General features: G+C 62.8%; 5 protein-coding genes across 5 annotated transcripts; 3 read left to right on the top strand and 2 right to left on the bottom strand.

The window, feature by feature from the left end:
* Positions 1 to 863: 863 nt before the first annotated feature.
* Positions 864 to 2270, top strand: Q8F55_006497 (uncharacterized protein; the record flags this gene model as incomplete). The annotated part of the gene is made up of 2 exons (XM_069354957.1): positions 864 to 2165; positions 2244 to 2270. 2 exons carry the CDS (start codon positions 864 to 866, stop codon positions 2268 to 2270), a joined length of 1329 nt encoding a protein of 442 aa, XP_069207028.1.
* Positions 2271 to 2721: 451 nt separating this feature from the next.
* TMA20 (translation machinery-associated protein 20) lies at positions 2722 to 3684 on the top strand (the record flags this gene model as incomplete). The annotated part of the gene is made up of 4 exons (XM_069354956.1): positions 2722 to 2732; positions 2814 to 3191; positions 3242 to 3592; positions 3648 to 3684. 4 exons carry the CDS (start codon positions 2722 to 2724, stop codon positions 3682 to 3684), a joined length of 777 nt encoding a protein of 258 aa, XP_069207027.1.
* Positions 3685 to 4628: 944 nt separating this feature from the next.
* Positions 4629 to 7189, bottom strand: Q8F55_006495 (uncharacterized protein; the record flags this gene model as incomplete). The annotated part of the gene is made up of 8 exons (XM_069354955.1): positions 4629 to 5473; positions 5521 to 5716; positions 5768 to 5966; positions 6027 to 6093; positions 6301 to 6591; positions 6696 to 6721; positions 6778 to 6930; positions 7020 to 7189. The coding sequence occupies 8 exons, from the start codon at positions 7187 to 7189 to the stop codon at positions 4629 to 4631; spliced, it is 1947 nt and encodes a 648-aa protein (XP_069207026.1).
* Positions 7190 to 10695: 3506 nt separating this feature from the next.
* On the top strand, positions 10696 to 12316 carry mtg1 (Mitochondrial GTPase 1; the record flags this gene model as incomplete). The annotated part of the gene is made up of 4 exons (XM_069354954.1): positions 10696 to 10983; positions 11182 to 11569; positions 11606 to 11719; positions 11757 to 12316. 4 exons carry the CDS (start codon positions 10696 to 10698, stop codon positions 12314 to 12316), a joined length of 1350 nt encoding a protein of 449 aa, XP_069207025.1.
* A 92-nt stretch (positions 12317 to 12408) lies between these two features.
* On the bottom strand, positions 12409 to 14573 carry MSE1 (Glutamate--tRNA ligase mitochondrial; the record flags this gene model as incomplete). Its single annotated transcript, XM_069354953.1, has 11 exons — positions 12409 to 12513; positions 12550 to 12719; positions 12756 to 12873; positions 12909 to 12960; positions 13013 to 13572; positions 13618 to 13797; positions 13836 to 14006; positions 14048 to 14095; positions 14131 to 14171; positions 14217 to 14289; positions 14337 to 14573. The coding sequence occupies 11 exons, from the start codon at positions 14571 to 14573 to the stop codon at positions 12409 to 12411; spliced, it is 1755 nt and encodes a 584-aa protein (XP_069207024.1).
* Positions 14574 to 14697: the final 124 nt, after the last annotated feature.

Raw genomic sequence — 14697 nt, 5'->3', positions numbered from 1 at the left:
CACACACACCCACCCCACCGCCCCCCATCATCTTTGTTACTTTCTCTTCTCTACTCTCTCTACCCATTCTACTCTCCTTCCCCCCCAACCCACTCTCCTCCTCTTCCCGTGAGTACACCACACACATGTCTCACACAGCGGCGGATGTGGCTGGCGCCGGCGTACCCACCCACTCCACAAGCGGTGATCAAGCCCCCTCGCCGCCGCCTCCGCCGCCGCCGCCGCCGTTGATGATCATGTGTTTGACCCGACGACGCTGACAATGCCTTCCTTGCTTTGCCTTCCCTCCGCCCTGCCGCTTGGCCCGCTTCCCACCCACTCTTTTACCTCGCGACCATTGTCCCGCACGTTCCGCATTACTCTATTCTTCGTCGTCATCCGGCGTTCCTGGCAATCAACGCCCACCGCCTCGTCCCTCGCCTCCTCGCCCTCGCCTCTGCACTGGCCACCACGCACATGCTTTTGGTTTCAAAACTGTTGCGACTGTGCCATGTCTTGGCTCGCTCGCGGGTGCACTGACTGACTGGCTCGTTGTCATCCGCTGGCACAATCACCTCTCCATATCATCCCCATTCCCTTCCCCGGCCCGCCACCTCTCTCTCTCGCAACATCACTCCCACCACACACCCACACATCCCCTCGCCATCTCTCGTGCCATCACTCAACTTGCTCTTGCTCTTGTCGCACCCCCTCCCCCAACCCCCACTACCCAAACAGGCCTAGACGCTGTGCGTCAACAGGACAACCCATTCGCAGGTCGAACAAAGCGCTAGTCGCAGTCCACTCTCCCACCTCCCCACCCACATCGTCTTCTGTCGCTTTAAAGCATTCACCTACCAAGCTCTCCTTCAACCCATCCCATCATGAAGTCTGCCATCATTCTTCTCCCCATCCTGGCTTCGCTGGCGCAGGTCGCCACAGCCTTCCCCTTTGTCAAGCGTGCTGCCGAGCCGGGCCTCGTGCGTGCCCGCAACGAGCGTTCCGGCCACTTCATCCACGTTCGTGGCGAGGACAGCAAGCGTCTCGTGCGTCGTAAGCGCGCTCCCCAGGACTGGGACGCGTCGGCTCCCTGCACGACTTCCACCGACGCCCCCTCCCCCACCTCGTCGTCGGAGTGGTCCTCCTCCGACAGCAGCAGCAGCGGTGACTGGTCGACTTCCTCGAACTCGTCTTCCGAGCTGAACACTGGCGGCAACTTAAACGCTTCTCCCCCTCCTTCGGGCTCGTCCACGTCGAGCGGCTCGGCTCCTGAGAGCACCTCGGCCTGGCAACACGTCGAGACCATCTCTGGCAGGAACTTCTTCGACTCGCAGTACTGGAACTTCTGGAGCTACCCCGACCCCACCCACGGCACTGTCAACTATGTCGACCAGAACACGGCTCAGGCCCAGGGTCTGATCTCGATCAACGAGCAGAACCAGGCCATCATGAAGGTCGACACCACCCAGCACGTCCAGGGTGGTCGCAACTCGGTCCGCATCCACAGCAACCGCATCTGGACCGGCGGCATGGTCATTCTTGACGCCGCCCACATGCCTACCGGCTGTGGTACCTGGCCCGCCTGGTGGCAGAACGGCCCCAACTGGCCCGAGGGTGGAGAGATTGACATCCTTGAGGGTGTCAACGATGTGACCAACAACCAGGTCTCGCTCCACACTGGCGTTGGCTGCACCATGCCTCAGGACCTCGACTCGAACCAGCTCGGCACCCTCGCTACTGGCAGCTGGAACGCCTTTGACTGCTCGTCTGCCAACACCCAGAACCAGGGATGCGGTGTCATTGACCGCAAGAGCAGCAACTCGTACGGTGCTGGCTTCAACTCGGCCGGTGGCGGTGTTTACGCCCTCGCCTGGGCCAAGTCTGGCATCAAGATCTGGTTCTTCACCCGCTCTGCTATTCCTCAGGACATCACCTCGGGCAGCCCTAACCCCGACAACTGGGGAACCCCCGTTGGCAACTTCCCCTCGGACAACTGCAACCCGTACCAGTTCTTCTACGACCACTTCAACATCTTCGACACGACCCTCTGCGGTGACTGGGCCGGTGCCGACTCGGTCTGGTCGCAGAGCTGTGCCGCCAGCACTGGCTTCGCCTCGTGCTCCGACTACGTTCTCAACTCTGGATCGGCGTTCGAGCAGGCCTACTGGGCCATCAACTCGGTCACGGTAAGTTCTTTTCTTGGCATCTTGTCGCCATGGCGATGCCCCTTGTCACGCGTGTTTGCACCGCTAACACCTCTGCAGTACTACAACTCGACGACTCTTGTCTAAAGCCCTGGTGGCATTGCGCCGCTGGACGGCGTAAAGCAAAAGTCACGTTATAGAAACGAGTTTGATACCACGCCTGACCTGACGATGTCGACCCACGTCGTAGACTTTCTTGTACCACCTCTGATCAGTATCCATAGAGACGACTCCCGGTTTTGGTAGCCAGAATGCAACTCTGTGTGTACAGCTGTGTGGGGCGTGGGGGGCGTGGGGGCGTGGTGTTGGTGAGGCCAGTGGTTCGATGCCAAGTCGTAGGATGCCAAGAGCCGAAAGCGATCCTTTGTGGAGCAAGATCAGTCGCGTTGAGCGCCACACGGAGGCAAACTGCCCACGTGAGTGGCGGACATGAGCTCCATCTCCACGTTGGAGATGGAAATGTCTCTGTGTCGTTGTCTGCGCGCAACTCGGTGTCCATCCGTCTGATCCACACCACAGACCCCACACAGGATCGACAATGTTCAAGAAGTGCGTGGAGATGAGCGTGGCGGGAGGCTACGTGCCATCCCGAGCTACTCTGCCCTCTCTATTGCCGCTAACATCCCCCAGGTTCAGCCCAAAAGAGGACGTGTCGTCGTCGACCTCGCTCAAGTCGAGCGTGCAGCGCAACATCCGCAACAACCTGCTCGAGCAGCTGCCGCTGCTGACCAAGCCGGCGTACCGGGAAGGTAAGGCGGCCGAGCCTGCTGCTGCCGCCGCGCCCGCGCCTGCGCCCGAGCCCGTCGCCGCGCCGGCCGAGGACGAGGACGAGGGCAAGGGCAAGAAGGGTGGCAAGGGTGGCAAGAAGGGGGGCAAGGGCGGCAAGGGGGGCAAGGGCAAGAAGGACAAGGAGGAGGAGGCTGCGGCGGCGGCCGACGAGGACGAGGGCGAGGCGCAGCTCATCGACGACATCTGGCCCAAGAAGGAGGCGCTGGGCCTGACCAAGTGGTAGGTCGAGCCTCGGGACACGGGCCCCCGCCCCCGGCTCACAGCCCCAGCCACGACAGGATAAGCATCTACACGGTTAACCAGGTGCCCCTCTTCTTCAACCACTTTGACGGGCCGTTTGTGCCCACGCTGCGCCTGCTGCACCAGTACCCCGACCTGCTGCCGCACGTGCGCGTCGACCGCGGCGCGATCAAGTTCCTGCTCGCGGGAGCCAACATGATGGCGCCGGGCTTCCTGTCTGCCGGCGGCCACCTCCCCGACGGGCTGCAGAAGGACGACATTGTCGCCATCCACGCAGAGGGCAAGGAGCACGCCACGGGTATCGGCAAGATGATGATGAGCTCGGACGAGGTGCGCGAGACGGGCAAGGGGATCGCCGTCGAGGTCATCTGCTGGATCGGGTGAGTGGGCGGGCTGGGCGGCGGGAGAAGGGAGAATGGCGACTGACGGGCCCAGCGACGACCTGTGGAAGGTGCACACTATTGGCCTTTAGGAGTGACGATCATGGACGATGCATAAGTGTGGCCGGAGGGGGGCGCGCCGCTCGGCGGTGGGCTGCGTCAGAGGCGGGGGCAGAGTAGACGTAGAGAGGCTGGCGGACATGGTCAGTAGCTGAGCGAGTTTGGCGAGAGCGAGCGCGAGCGCGGCAGGGCGGCGTGGCGGTTCGGACCTCCCACCCCGGCCAACACAGCTCATGCGCGCGCTTCCCCGATGAGACTGCGCGCTTCCGAGACGAGACCAGTGCCGCCCCAAGGCGACCGCCACGCAATTGCTGCCCCCTCGCCGCGCCCATACCCTGCGCGGCCGTCGTACACACCTGTGCAGAGCGCCAAGTGCCACCCCGGTCGGAAGGTTGCTCGGAAGGGCTGCTCAGAAGGGTTGCTGGGCGGGGCAGTGCAGGTGGGCACGTCGGCGAGGCTGGGCCGTGCCTTGTCGCTCGACGTCCTGCAGGCGTGCGTGCGCATTCATTCGAGTGCACTGGTCTTGCCCGACGCTTGAATTGTCGTGTGGTACCCCCTCGTCCGACTTTCCGAAGTTGACGAGCCCGGAGATAGCACAGGCCGACGTTGGCCGCGCCAAGATAGCACCGGGCAGCGAGCAGTCCCCGCTGCTGCTGCGGCCACTCGCCCTGCTTGCCCCCCTCCCCCTCCCCCCTCCCCCTCCCCCCCTCCCCCTCCCCCCACCCGCACAAGCACTCTGTATGCATCCCATCTGCGTCGGCACGCAGCATCGTCGTAATACTGGGTATCCGGCTTGGCTGTACGTAAATGGTCATTAGACGCCACACGGGCGCGGTGAAAGTATGTATTAGGGGCTGTAGGGAGCCCGCGAGCTGTAACCTGTATACCTATACCCCAAGACGCTGGCCGCGGTCGACGCGGGCAGCCCAGCTCGACGTCACCCGCCTTCTAGGTGGGCGCTGCTCACACGTGCCGCCTACGCCAGGCTCTTCTCGACGTCGCGCGCCGACGTGGCGGGGCGCGGGAGGCCCTTGACGGTCGGCTTGAACGAGACGGTGTACTTGAGCCTGATGGTGACGAGGTGCATGATCTGGGCGTGGAAGGCGGGGATGACGCCGAACAGGATGCCGCCGGGGAGCGCGAGCACGTCGAACACTGCGCGCGGGAAGGGCCGGTACGAGCGCGCAGAGGGCTGCGCGCCCAGCCGGTCGGCGTACTGCCAGCGGTGGAGCGCCGCCTGCTGGTGGTACCTGTCGAAGACGATGATCATGCCGATGGTGGAGAAGAAGAAGAGGGGGCCGAGGTACGACGCCAGCGTCTTGGAGTAGCTGACGAAGATGGCCGAGCCAGACGCGACGGGGAGGGGCACGAGCTGCACCGGGCTCTCCCAGACGTAGTGGGGGATCTCCTTGAGCACGCGAATGACGGCGAGGATGGTCATGTGGCCGATGAGCAGGTGTGCCTCGTACAGCCGCATGATGAGCACGACGAAGGGCATGACCTTGATCTTGTCGCGCGGCGGGAAGGCCAGGTGCGCCTTCTCGTCGCCGTCGTTGAGGCCAAAGCTGCTGACAGACGCCGCCTCCTCCTCGCAGATGGTCTCGAGCGGCGTCGACAGGCCGCTGACGGCCGGCGTGGCCGGGCCCGAGCCGACCGTGTCGATCCAGGCCGGCGCGTGCAGCGTGCTCTCGTCCGTGTGGCTCTTGTCCTCGAGCGTGAAGACGCCGACCGGCGCGCCCTGCCGGTGCGCCGACTCAAAGTCCTGCTCGCAGGGGCCGAAGGCGCGGCGCCACAGCCGGTCGGCGCAGTACCCCGAGTCGACTGGGTGCGTGAGTTGATAGTTCGGGCCACAACCCAGTGCCACTTACGCGAGCCCCAGAGGTGGCGCACGGCCTGCTTGTAGCGCGCAACGTGGTCGTTGTACATGCCCACAAAGCCCGCGCTGTTGGCCGCGCAGACGTCGAGCTGGGACGCAGGGCTGTAGACGGTCGTGCTGATCACGTTGCCGGCGGTGCAGAAGAGGAGCTTGATGTGCTCGTGCATATCCTCGCCGATGGCGGCGGGCTGGTGGCAGGCGTCAGGCAAGCACGTTTCGCCAAGCATTTATCAACTCACTCCAGCGTCGTGGAAGCCGGTGCGCGACGCAAGCGTCAGAGCAAGGCTGTAGGCACTCGTCGGGATCTTGACCGTCGACTCGGGGTAGATTGTCGACAGGCCAGCCATGGCCCACATCATGTCGACGAGGCGGACCGTCACGGGCACCTCGTGCGCATTGCGGTCAAACACGATGGGAGGCACAAACGTCATGCGGGTGCTGCGCCGGGCTGTTAGCACGAGGCATGCGCAGTCTGCTCAAAAAACGAAAGCCACATACCGTTCGTCAGCATTGCGGAGGGCATAGTGGCAGCTGATTGCCGAAAAGTAGTCGCCCGCAAGCGCGGCTGGCGCGTGTCAGCAGGGGTTGAGACCACGACGCGTCCCAGCTGCGATCCGCAGCAACAGCCACCGCTGCGCATAACAAGCAGCTCACGCGATCCACGCATCGACGCGTGCACGCGTGCACGCGCAGCCGCACGCGCCGCCACCCGGCCACCGCAATCAATCCGCAGCCATCCTTATGATTACAACCCCCAGCTGCCCCCACTCACTGTCAGAATCCAGCACCGTGACCACCGTCTTGGCCTCGGTGCGCGGGTCGCGCTCGGTGAGCGAGTACCACGCCTGGCGGATCGCCCACGACAGGTTGGAGCTCTTGCCGGCCGCCTCGCCCTGGATGCCGCCCGGGTGGAGCGTGTACGAGAGCGAGCCGAACGAGCCGCCGTACTCGTTGAGCAGGAGCTCGGCCTTTGTGCGCGCGCCGCGCTCGCGCGCCTCCATCGCCAGCACGGGGTGGTACTGGCGTGCATCGGGGTGCGTCGACAGGAGATAAAGCGTTTCCCCTAGATTTAATTATGTCAGCACGCGGTACACATCGACTTTGGTCGGAAGCGCCGACAAGCCCCCGTTGATAGGGACAATCTCGGTAATGGCGCGTCGCACTCACGGAGAACTGTAATATCCTCCTCGTAGCTATTTTCGAGCTTGTCAGTTTATAATCAACCGGCGAGTGCGGTGCAACAACTTACTTTGGCACAATGACTAGGTGCTGGACGTCCTCGTAGTCAAGCACGTCTGCGTCCTGCGGCAGGCCTGCCCGCTTGGACGCGTACTCGGCTCGCCAGTCGGTTTCCGAGTGCTTCTTGACTCCCCGCCACGCGCGGAACGTGCCGTAGATTGTGCTGAGGCGGTCAGCACAGGCATTGTGTGGCGATCGAGCTCCCGCACGATCGTCCAGGATGCTCCGCTGCCATATGGGACGCCTGCTTACCGGAGGTTGACGCCCAGCACCATACAGTGGACAATGGCATTGAAGATGGCAAAGGCAACGGGGGCGTAGGCCGGGCCCCAGATGGCCAAGGGGAGGACAAAGATGTGGCTGATGATCGGAAGGCGCTGCAAGATGCGCTCACGCAGAGGCGACGTGTCGACAGTGGCCATGGCGACAGCTAGAGACTGGGAGGATGACTTGGTATCGTGAAGAGGTGTGATGGCCCGGAGGGTTGAACGCGTCTGGGTGGCCACACGTTCGACTGGAGTGGAAATTTCTGGCCCCCCCCACAGTAGTGGTAGAGCTCTAGGACGTTATGCGACGCGTATGACGCGGGGTGCGCGCGGAATGGGCAGCTGCTGGGCTGTTATCCCGTAGTGGAACAGCGCGCAGGGGCCGAGTAAGACGTCGGACGCGAGAGACCACGTTCGTTTTTGTCAACACCGGGGCAATTTCGTGCCAACGTTGCCAAGATTAGACCGCCCAACCACAACCTGCAACAGTGTGCGAGGCGCTAGGCGTGACGCTGTTGAAGAGTGACAGGGGAAGAGGGAAGAGCGGGGTCGAGTCCGAGGAGCTAGGACAGGTGCCGACAAGTCACCAAGGTGGCAGCTTGGAGGCAATCGCAGTTCGAGAAGGGACCGTCTCATCAATGGTGTCCTTTGGGCTTAAGTAGCCACCCAGTACTGGCGAGGTCGAGAGCACACAGACAAAGCCAAGGCGCTCTCCTTGCGCTCGCTCAGCTATGCCCTGGCGTGCTTGCATCGCATTTATCAACCGCCGCTCGAGAGTTAGCAACCGACTCGCTCCCTGTGCTGAGCGGCGTAGTAGCACGACAGCCAAAGAAAGAACAACGGGGCGCCACCAACGGCGCGCGTGCCGCCCCACCGCCGCCGGCGCGTCGCTGGCCGTGGCTGTGGTTCAGTGGGGGAAGCGGCCGGCCGGGGGCAGAGGGGCACGAGGGTGGGGTGGGCAGCCGATGGGCGCTGGGCGCGGCGCGTGGGCGCGCCCGGGCAAAGCGGGCTCTGCAGCAGCTCAGGCCGACCCACCTCTGGTCCAGGGGCCGGCCTGAGCTCGCGCCAGGACAGGACATGACAGGACGCGGCATGCTGCTCCATCTCCGGGGGTTCGCGGCGCATGGGCTGCGAATGGCGCAGCGGGCAGCACCCGGGCGAGCGAGGCGCGCAGGCAGTAACGGCAGCGGCAGGCGGCAACAGCGGCAATCAGCAGGAGCACAAGGGACGAGCATGCAGGGGAGGGATCGGGCCCGGAGCGCCGTGGCGACTGGGCTGGGGGAGGAGGGATCATGCAGAGGCGCAGAGAGGCGAGGCGGCGCGCCCCCCGGAACGGAGCGCCAACAACACACATACCATACACCGTCGCTGATTTCTGCTTGCTGCTTGCTCTGGCGCGCGCTCCCTCGTCTCGCGCACATACCGCGACCGGAGGACAAGGAGGGGAGCGGAGCGCGACGCCACAGCTATCTGCAGATTAAAATAACACAGCCACACGTTTTCGCCCGCCCCGTCGGGTTAACACTTGCACAAAAGTAACGGCAGGCAGGATCGGGCACGTCGGCGGGCCGCGCTATTGTGCGCTGGCTGGCTGGTTGCTTGCTTGGTCGGAGTCGCCCCGCCCCGCCTGCTGCCAGTGGGCGTAGTTGTACTGCTCCAAGGGTTACACAAAGTTTACAGCACCGCTAATAGGAGCATGAGTGATACAGTCTCGTCTCGACCGGTCTATTGACGTTCACCACGTTCCGTTCGGACATTGCGTGCGCGCGGTGGCGGCCGTTGTCGGGCCCTGGACGCACCCGCCGGCGCCAGATCCTTTATCCAGGGAAGGGTGTTTAACCATTCCTAACCGAACTGTCGCGGTATGGTGGTAGTGGCGCGCGCACCATTCCCCGACTCTCCCCTGCCAGCCCGTCGCCACCAGCTGCGAGCATACACCTCATATGTCCGACCGCAGCACGCAGTGAGCACGAACAGCGGCACACCGCCGGATTTACGGGCGATAAGTCCGCCGGCATGCGACAAGCCCGCCTCGCATCGCAGGATGCCCTCGACACCGCACTGGGTCACGCCATAGTCGATTGATCCGGGCTGTACTTGCGACCTCGCTTGCTTCGTCGCCGCGCCATTGCGACACAGGTCGCGCTGTCGCGGCACACCGGTGTCAGGACAGTCGCTATGCACTATCCCGTGTCACAGGGGCGCTGGGGCACCATGGGGAGCATTGTTGGCAGGGATGTGCTGGCCTGGCCAACTCGGCGGTGCGCCGACATTCAACGCCGAAGTATCTACCCGCAGCACAGCCCCGGGCCGGAGGTCTTTCCTCATCTCCGACCCGACGACGGAGACAGCGGTAATCGTCCACCCTCGATGCCTGAACGGCCGGCGGCGCACGGCGCACGGCATTCGCCGCGGTCTCTGCTCAGATCCGCTCGGGATCCGCTGGCCCAATCAGTGCGGCACGCATTGTCGGTCCCAACGCCGCCGCTACGGCCTGATTAGGAAGATCAAGCCGAGCACGACAGGCCAGGCACTCGAGGCGTGCTCCGCTGTCTCTGCAAGGGCCTGATGCGACGGAAAAACTGCGGTCGTCCCCACCATGCCAGGACACGAGCCTGATGGCGCCGTCCAGGTCTCGCGAAGAGTGACTGCCAGCAGGATCAATCGCCACCACCACGCATAGCCGCTCGCTGGTAGCACCAGCACCAGCTCGGACCGAGTTTGAATAAAGCGGCGACAGAGCCAGCTCGACGCCCGCCGCGCCGCCGCCGCGCGCCACCCGCCCCACGCCACACGGCGCTGGCTGCCAGGTGAGCGAGCGGTCGACTGACCGAGCCATTGGGCCCAAGACCAACGTGCCGCGCGCTCGGTGCTCTTGGCCTTTTGGAGTTTATTCTGAGGCGCGTGTCGTGTCCTGCCAAGCGGGCTAGGCGCGCCCACCACCTCGCGGAGCGGATGCCGCCAAGTCCCGCGCTTGATGCCTTCGAGATTGCAAACGCGATCAACCGAACCATACACACGTGCTTGATGCCGACAATGCTCGAGCGTCGCTGCAAGGCGGGCTTGGTGCCGCTCATGCATTGTCACGCCGTCGCGACGTGACCGCCGTGACTGACGACGGCATTGTAATGTAGATAACAGACGCAGTCTGTGTGTTGTTGTTGTTGTTGTTGTTGTTGTTGTTCTGCGGACAGGGGGAGCTTATCTGGCTTGCCCACCCGGCTGTTCCCTAGTTTCGACACGACTGTCTCGCCACTGGACGCGAACAGACAACCAACGCTCTGGGCGAGGGAGTATTGTCGAGTTCTTCACGTCCTGGTCTTGCAAGTCGATTGTATAAGCACAGAACGATTGATTGAGGAGGAAGACATCAACTTGCTCGCGCAGAGTCACTCCCAATAGCAAGAACCAAATGGAAGAGCCCACTCTGATTAGCGGAAGTAAATGAGGGATTATATTGCATGTCCTATTCTATTTTCACGCAGCCCTCCACTTCAATACCAGGGGGCTCATTTAGACAATATTTTGGAGATTGCGCCCTGCGCGTCATTTCCGACGTCGAACGCTGCACCTGCCAATGTTGTTGTTGTTACCACCGCAGCGCTCATCTCGGCCCCAAACTCAGCAGCAGCGTGGCTCGCTGCTTCACCGCAACCACACCAATGGCCCTCCCCCGCCTCCTCTTCCCCTTTCCGACCCGCACACCATCATGGTTCGCAGGCCACATGGCCCGCTCGCTCCGCGAGCTCCCGGCGCTGCTCGATGAGGTCGACCTGGTCCTCGAGGCACGCGACTCGCGCCTCCCCCTCACTAGCGTCAACCCGGCTTTCGACGCCGTCCTAGAGCGCGCGTGGGGCCACTGTGGGAGCGGACCAGACCGCAAGGGCAAGGGCAAAGAGAAAATCGTCATCTACACAAAGCGCGATCTTGCCGAGGCCCGTTACGAAGCGGTACGTGCTGCGAGCCGCTCGAGCCGTGTATCGGCGATAGCAGCAACGGGTCGTGCGGCTGCTGGATGTCCAAGCCCTGTGATCCTCGGCAGCTGGTGCGCCTGCTCCGAGCAGAGCGGGTGGCACGCAGGAGCTGTTCGCGATCGAGTTTCGGGGGTCCGGTGGAACCTCGAAGCGAGCCCATGCTGACGGTTTCAGCCCCTGCGAGATGCGTTCTGGAGCCAAGCCCAGCAGCGAGTTCTTTTCGTGGACAGCCGCCAAGACGCGGACGTGCGCGAGGTCATGAAACGCGCCTCACAGACCGCGCGCGACCACGGCGAGACGTTGACCGACCTCAAGGTCCTGGTCGTGGGTATGCCGAACGTTGGCAAGTCGTCGCTCCTGAACGCACTCCGCCGCGTCGGAGTTCGGAAAGGCAAGGCCTTCATGACGGGGGCAGAGCCAGGGGTCACGCGCCGCTTGACTGGCACAGTCAAGATCCAGCAGGAGCCCCCAATCTACGTCTACGACACGCCCGGAGTCATGGTCCCATACCTTGGCCATAGCGAGATTGGGTCTGAACGCGGACTCAAGCTTGCCTTGACAGGTGCGAGGCGCTCGTGACTGTCAGCTGACGTGCTAGCGGGAATCAAGGAGGGCCTTTTCGAGCCCGATGCCATTGCCGATTATCTCCTCTACAAGCTCAACCTTCGGCTCGGCGCCGAGGAGTATCTCGGGATTGACGAGGCATCGCGGCGTGGGTACTCGGGAGAGTGGGGAAACTGACCGCGTAGACGCGTGCTACAGCGCTGGCCTGCCCCTGCCGCCAGACTTTGCTCGCACCGACTCGCTCATGGAATTCCTCGACGCGTTGGCCTTCCGGCTGGGAGCACTGCGGAAAGGAGGGGAGCGCGACCTTGAGGCCGCCCTGACATTCCTTCTCCGCGCATTCAGAGAGGGCAAACTCGGCCGGTGGACGCTCGACGATGTCGATGGCGTCGAGGCCGAATTCATCGCCAGGGCGAGCCCGAAGGACGAAGCGGGGATGCTAGCCTCGACGGCGGTCCATTCCGAGCTTGGCCTTGTTGGCTCAGCACCCCCAGCTGTGCCAGTACCCGATACCGCAGCCCGCGACCTTCCATTATCGGCGCGGGTGTCGCAGACGGTCGCCGCATTCCTCCAGACCTCTGCACAGGAGCGAGCTGATGCGGATGCTGGCCGCAACCTCTCGGGCAACCAGCAGAAGAAGGCTGTCCTGCGAGAGAAGGCAGAGTTCCGTCTTGCCCGAGCCAAGGCCCTCGGACTTGACAAGAAGCCCAAGGGATACCAGGGCCGGCGCCCGCGTCGCCGATGAGCCTCGGCCACGAAGGCGAGTGAAATGACGGTGTGCATGGATGAGTGATGCTGTATTATCTTGTCTGTACCAAAATCCCACTCCTCTCTGCATCATGCACGGCCGCGAGCTGCCGCAAAGCGGCTACCCGCTTGCAGGCGCTCCAATGACTCCGCCGGACCAAGGGCGGTCATGAGCTGGGGCACACCGGGGCCGGCCTGATGGTCAACGTCGGTCTTCGGCAAGCTACTCACCTGACAGCCAGTGAGGGCATGGCGCATCGGCAGTGTCAAATCACTGTTCTTGCGGAGGCCCAGCTTGGCGGTTGTTGCATGCATGGCCTCCCAGCAGAGGTCCACGTCCAGCTTTCTGCCCTTCTGGATGAGGTTGTCGAGCTCTTCGGCGACAGTGTCCACGGCCTCAACTGCCAGTCAGCAACAGCCGTTGAAACATGCCGTACCATAAGTGCTCAGTCGGAGCTTGGCCAAGAATTGCTTCGCTTCTGCCGAGTCGTAACCGGGCTTGAGGTAGAAGAAGAGCGACTTTGGAGCCATGTCGCAAAGCTTGACAGTTCGGGCCTAGGGATCAGCAGCGCGCATGTCCTTGTACCTACCAGCTCGGTGTCAAAGACCATGCCCACATACTCGAGGTCATCAACGAGGGCGCTACGAGTCTCAATCAGCGAGATCCACACGAACCGCCTCCAAGCCCACTCACCAGTCCTTGAGAACCTCCTGCTCCCTCAGCGAAGCCTGGTACCGCTTCACCAGCTCGTCACGGCCCTCCTCACTCGCAGTCGGGTCGAGAACCTTGCCCGTGCTGACAAGTTCACCATCTTCACCCAGGCGTCCAACCTTGCGGCGGAGGTGCATCTTGTTGAGGAAGTCGAGCTTGCCCAGGTTGACTGCTGCTCGGCGGTGGGTGACCAAGCCGAGATCGAAGGCCGCCACTAGTTGAGGCAACGTAAAGAGCTCATAAATCGAGTGCTTGTCGCCGCGGGCGTGGAAGGGCAGCAATCCGTCTCCATGCTCATCTGCCGCAGCATGGGCGTTCTCGATGGCGGTTTGGTAGTCCCAGCCCATGAGAGCGAGGAAGTTGACAAGGGCCTCCGGTTCGTATCCCTTGTCCCGGTAGGCGTCCACAGAGACGTCTCCAGTACGCTTGCTGAGCTTCGTTCCGTCGAGGTTCGCCAGCAGGGGGAGGTGCGCGAACTGTGGTGGCTTCCAGCCGAACGCGCGGTAGAGCTGGTGGTGCTTGGTGACTGACGGGAGCCATTCCTGATGCCGTTAGCACCAGGCTCGGGACCGGGGCGGGGTACGCACCTCTCCTCGCAAGACATGGCTGATCTCCATGAGGTGGTCGTCCACGACGCTCGCCAGATGGTAGGTCGGCCATGCGTCCGCCTTCATAAGGATAAAGTCGTCTGCTCCGGTGCTGACGGTCGTCGGCTGCGCAGGACCGAAGATCAAGTCCTCAGGAAGGGTCTCCTTCTCGGCTTGGGACTGCATGGTTAGCGTCTGAACACCAGTCAAGTACTTGCCTTGAACCTGATGACATGCTTATGTCCGGCACGCTTGCGCTGCTGGACGTCGTCGCGAGAGAGATGGCGACAGCGTCCATCGTAGCCGTGGAAATGCCCCTGCTTCTTCAGAGACGACTTGATGGCTAGCAATTCGTCCGGGGAACAAAAGCACTCGTAGGCATGGCCACCCTACGATGGTCAGAGATGGTATCTGCAGCGCGGGCACATACGTCGACGAGCTCTTTGGCGTAGTGGCGGTAGAGGTCTAGTCTCTCGGACTGCTGGTCAGCCATGCCACAGTGGGTGGACCTACCTGGGTATAGGGCCCATGCTTGCCGCCCGAACGGCCAACGCCTGCATTTTCAGAACAGTCTCACCGACGCCAATGGGCATACGCACCTTCGTCGTAGTCGAGCCCTGCCCATTCAAGTGACTTGATCAAGTTCTCGACCGACCCGGGAACCAGGCGGGACTGCAAGCTCAGCCGTGTCCCTCAGCCCTCGTTGCAGCCTGACGCACCTGATCCGTGTCCTCAACACGGAGAAGCCATTTCCCGCCGAGCTTGCGCGCAAGAAGGTAGTTGAACAGGGCCGTCCGCAATCCGCCGAGATGAAGAGCCCCGGTTGGCGACGGGGCGAAACGAAGGCGAGCGGCAGATGACGACTCGGGAGCCGTGGCAGTCGAGTGACAGCGCGAGCAAGAGACCCTCCAAGGTCCGCTCTTGGAGGACCTGAGTGCCCTCAGTGCCGACTGCATGTGGTAGGTGCAAGAAATGTGATGCTCGAAAGGTCAACAATCGTCGTCTTTCTCGGTTTGATCTTTTGGCTGACGGGTAATTCGGTCCATCCACCACCTCTCCAGGCACGGTTTGTCGCGTGGA

This window comes from Vanrija albida (assembly GCF_041260175.1).
Source record: "Vanrija albida strain AlHP1 chromosome Unknown contig_5, whole genome shotgun sequence".
Classification (NCBI taxonomy): Eukaryota; Fungi; Basidiomycota; class Tremellomycetes; order Trichosporonales; family Trichosporonaceae; genus Vanrija; species Vanrija albida.
The sequence above is the reverse complement of the archived record's forward strand: the minus strand, read 5'-3'. Positions and strand labels throughout refer to the sequence as shown.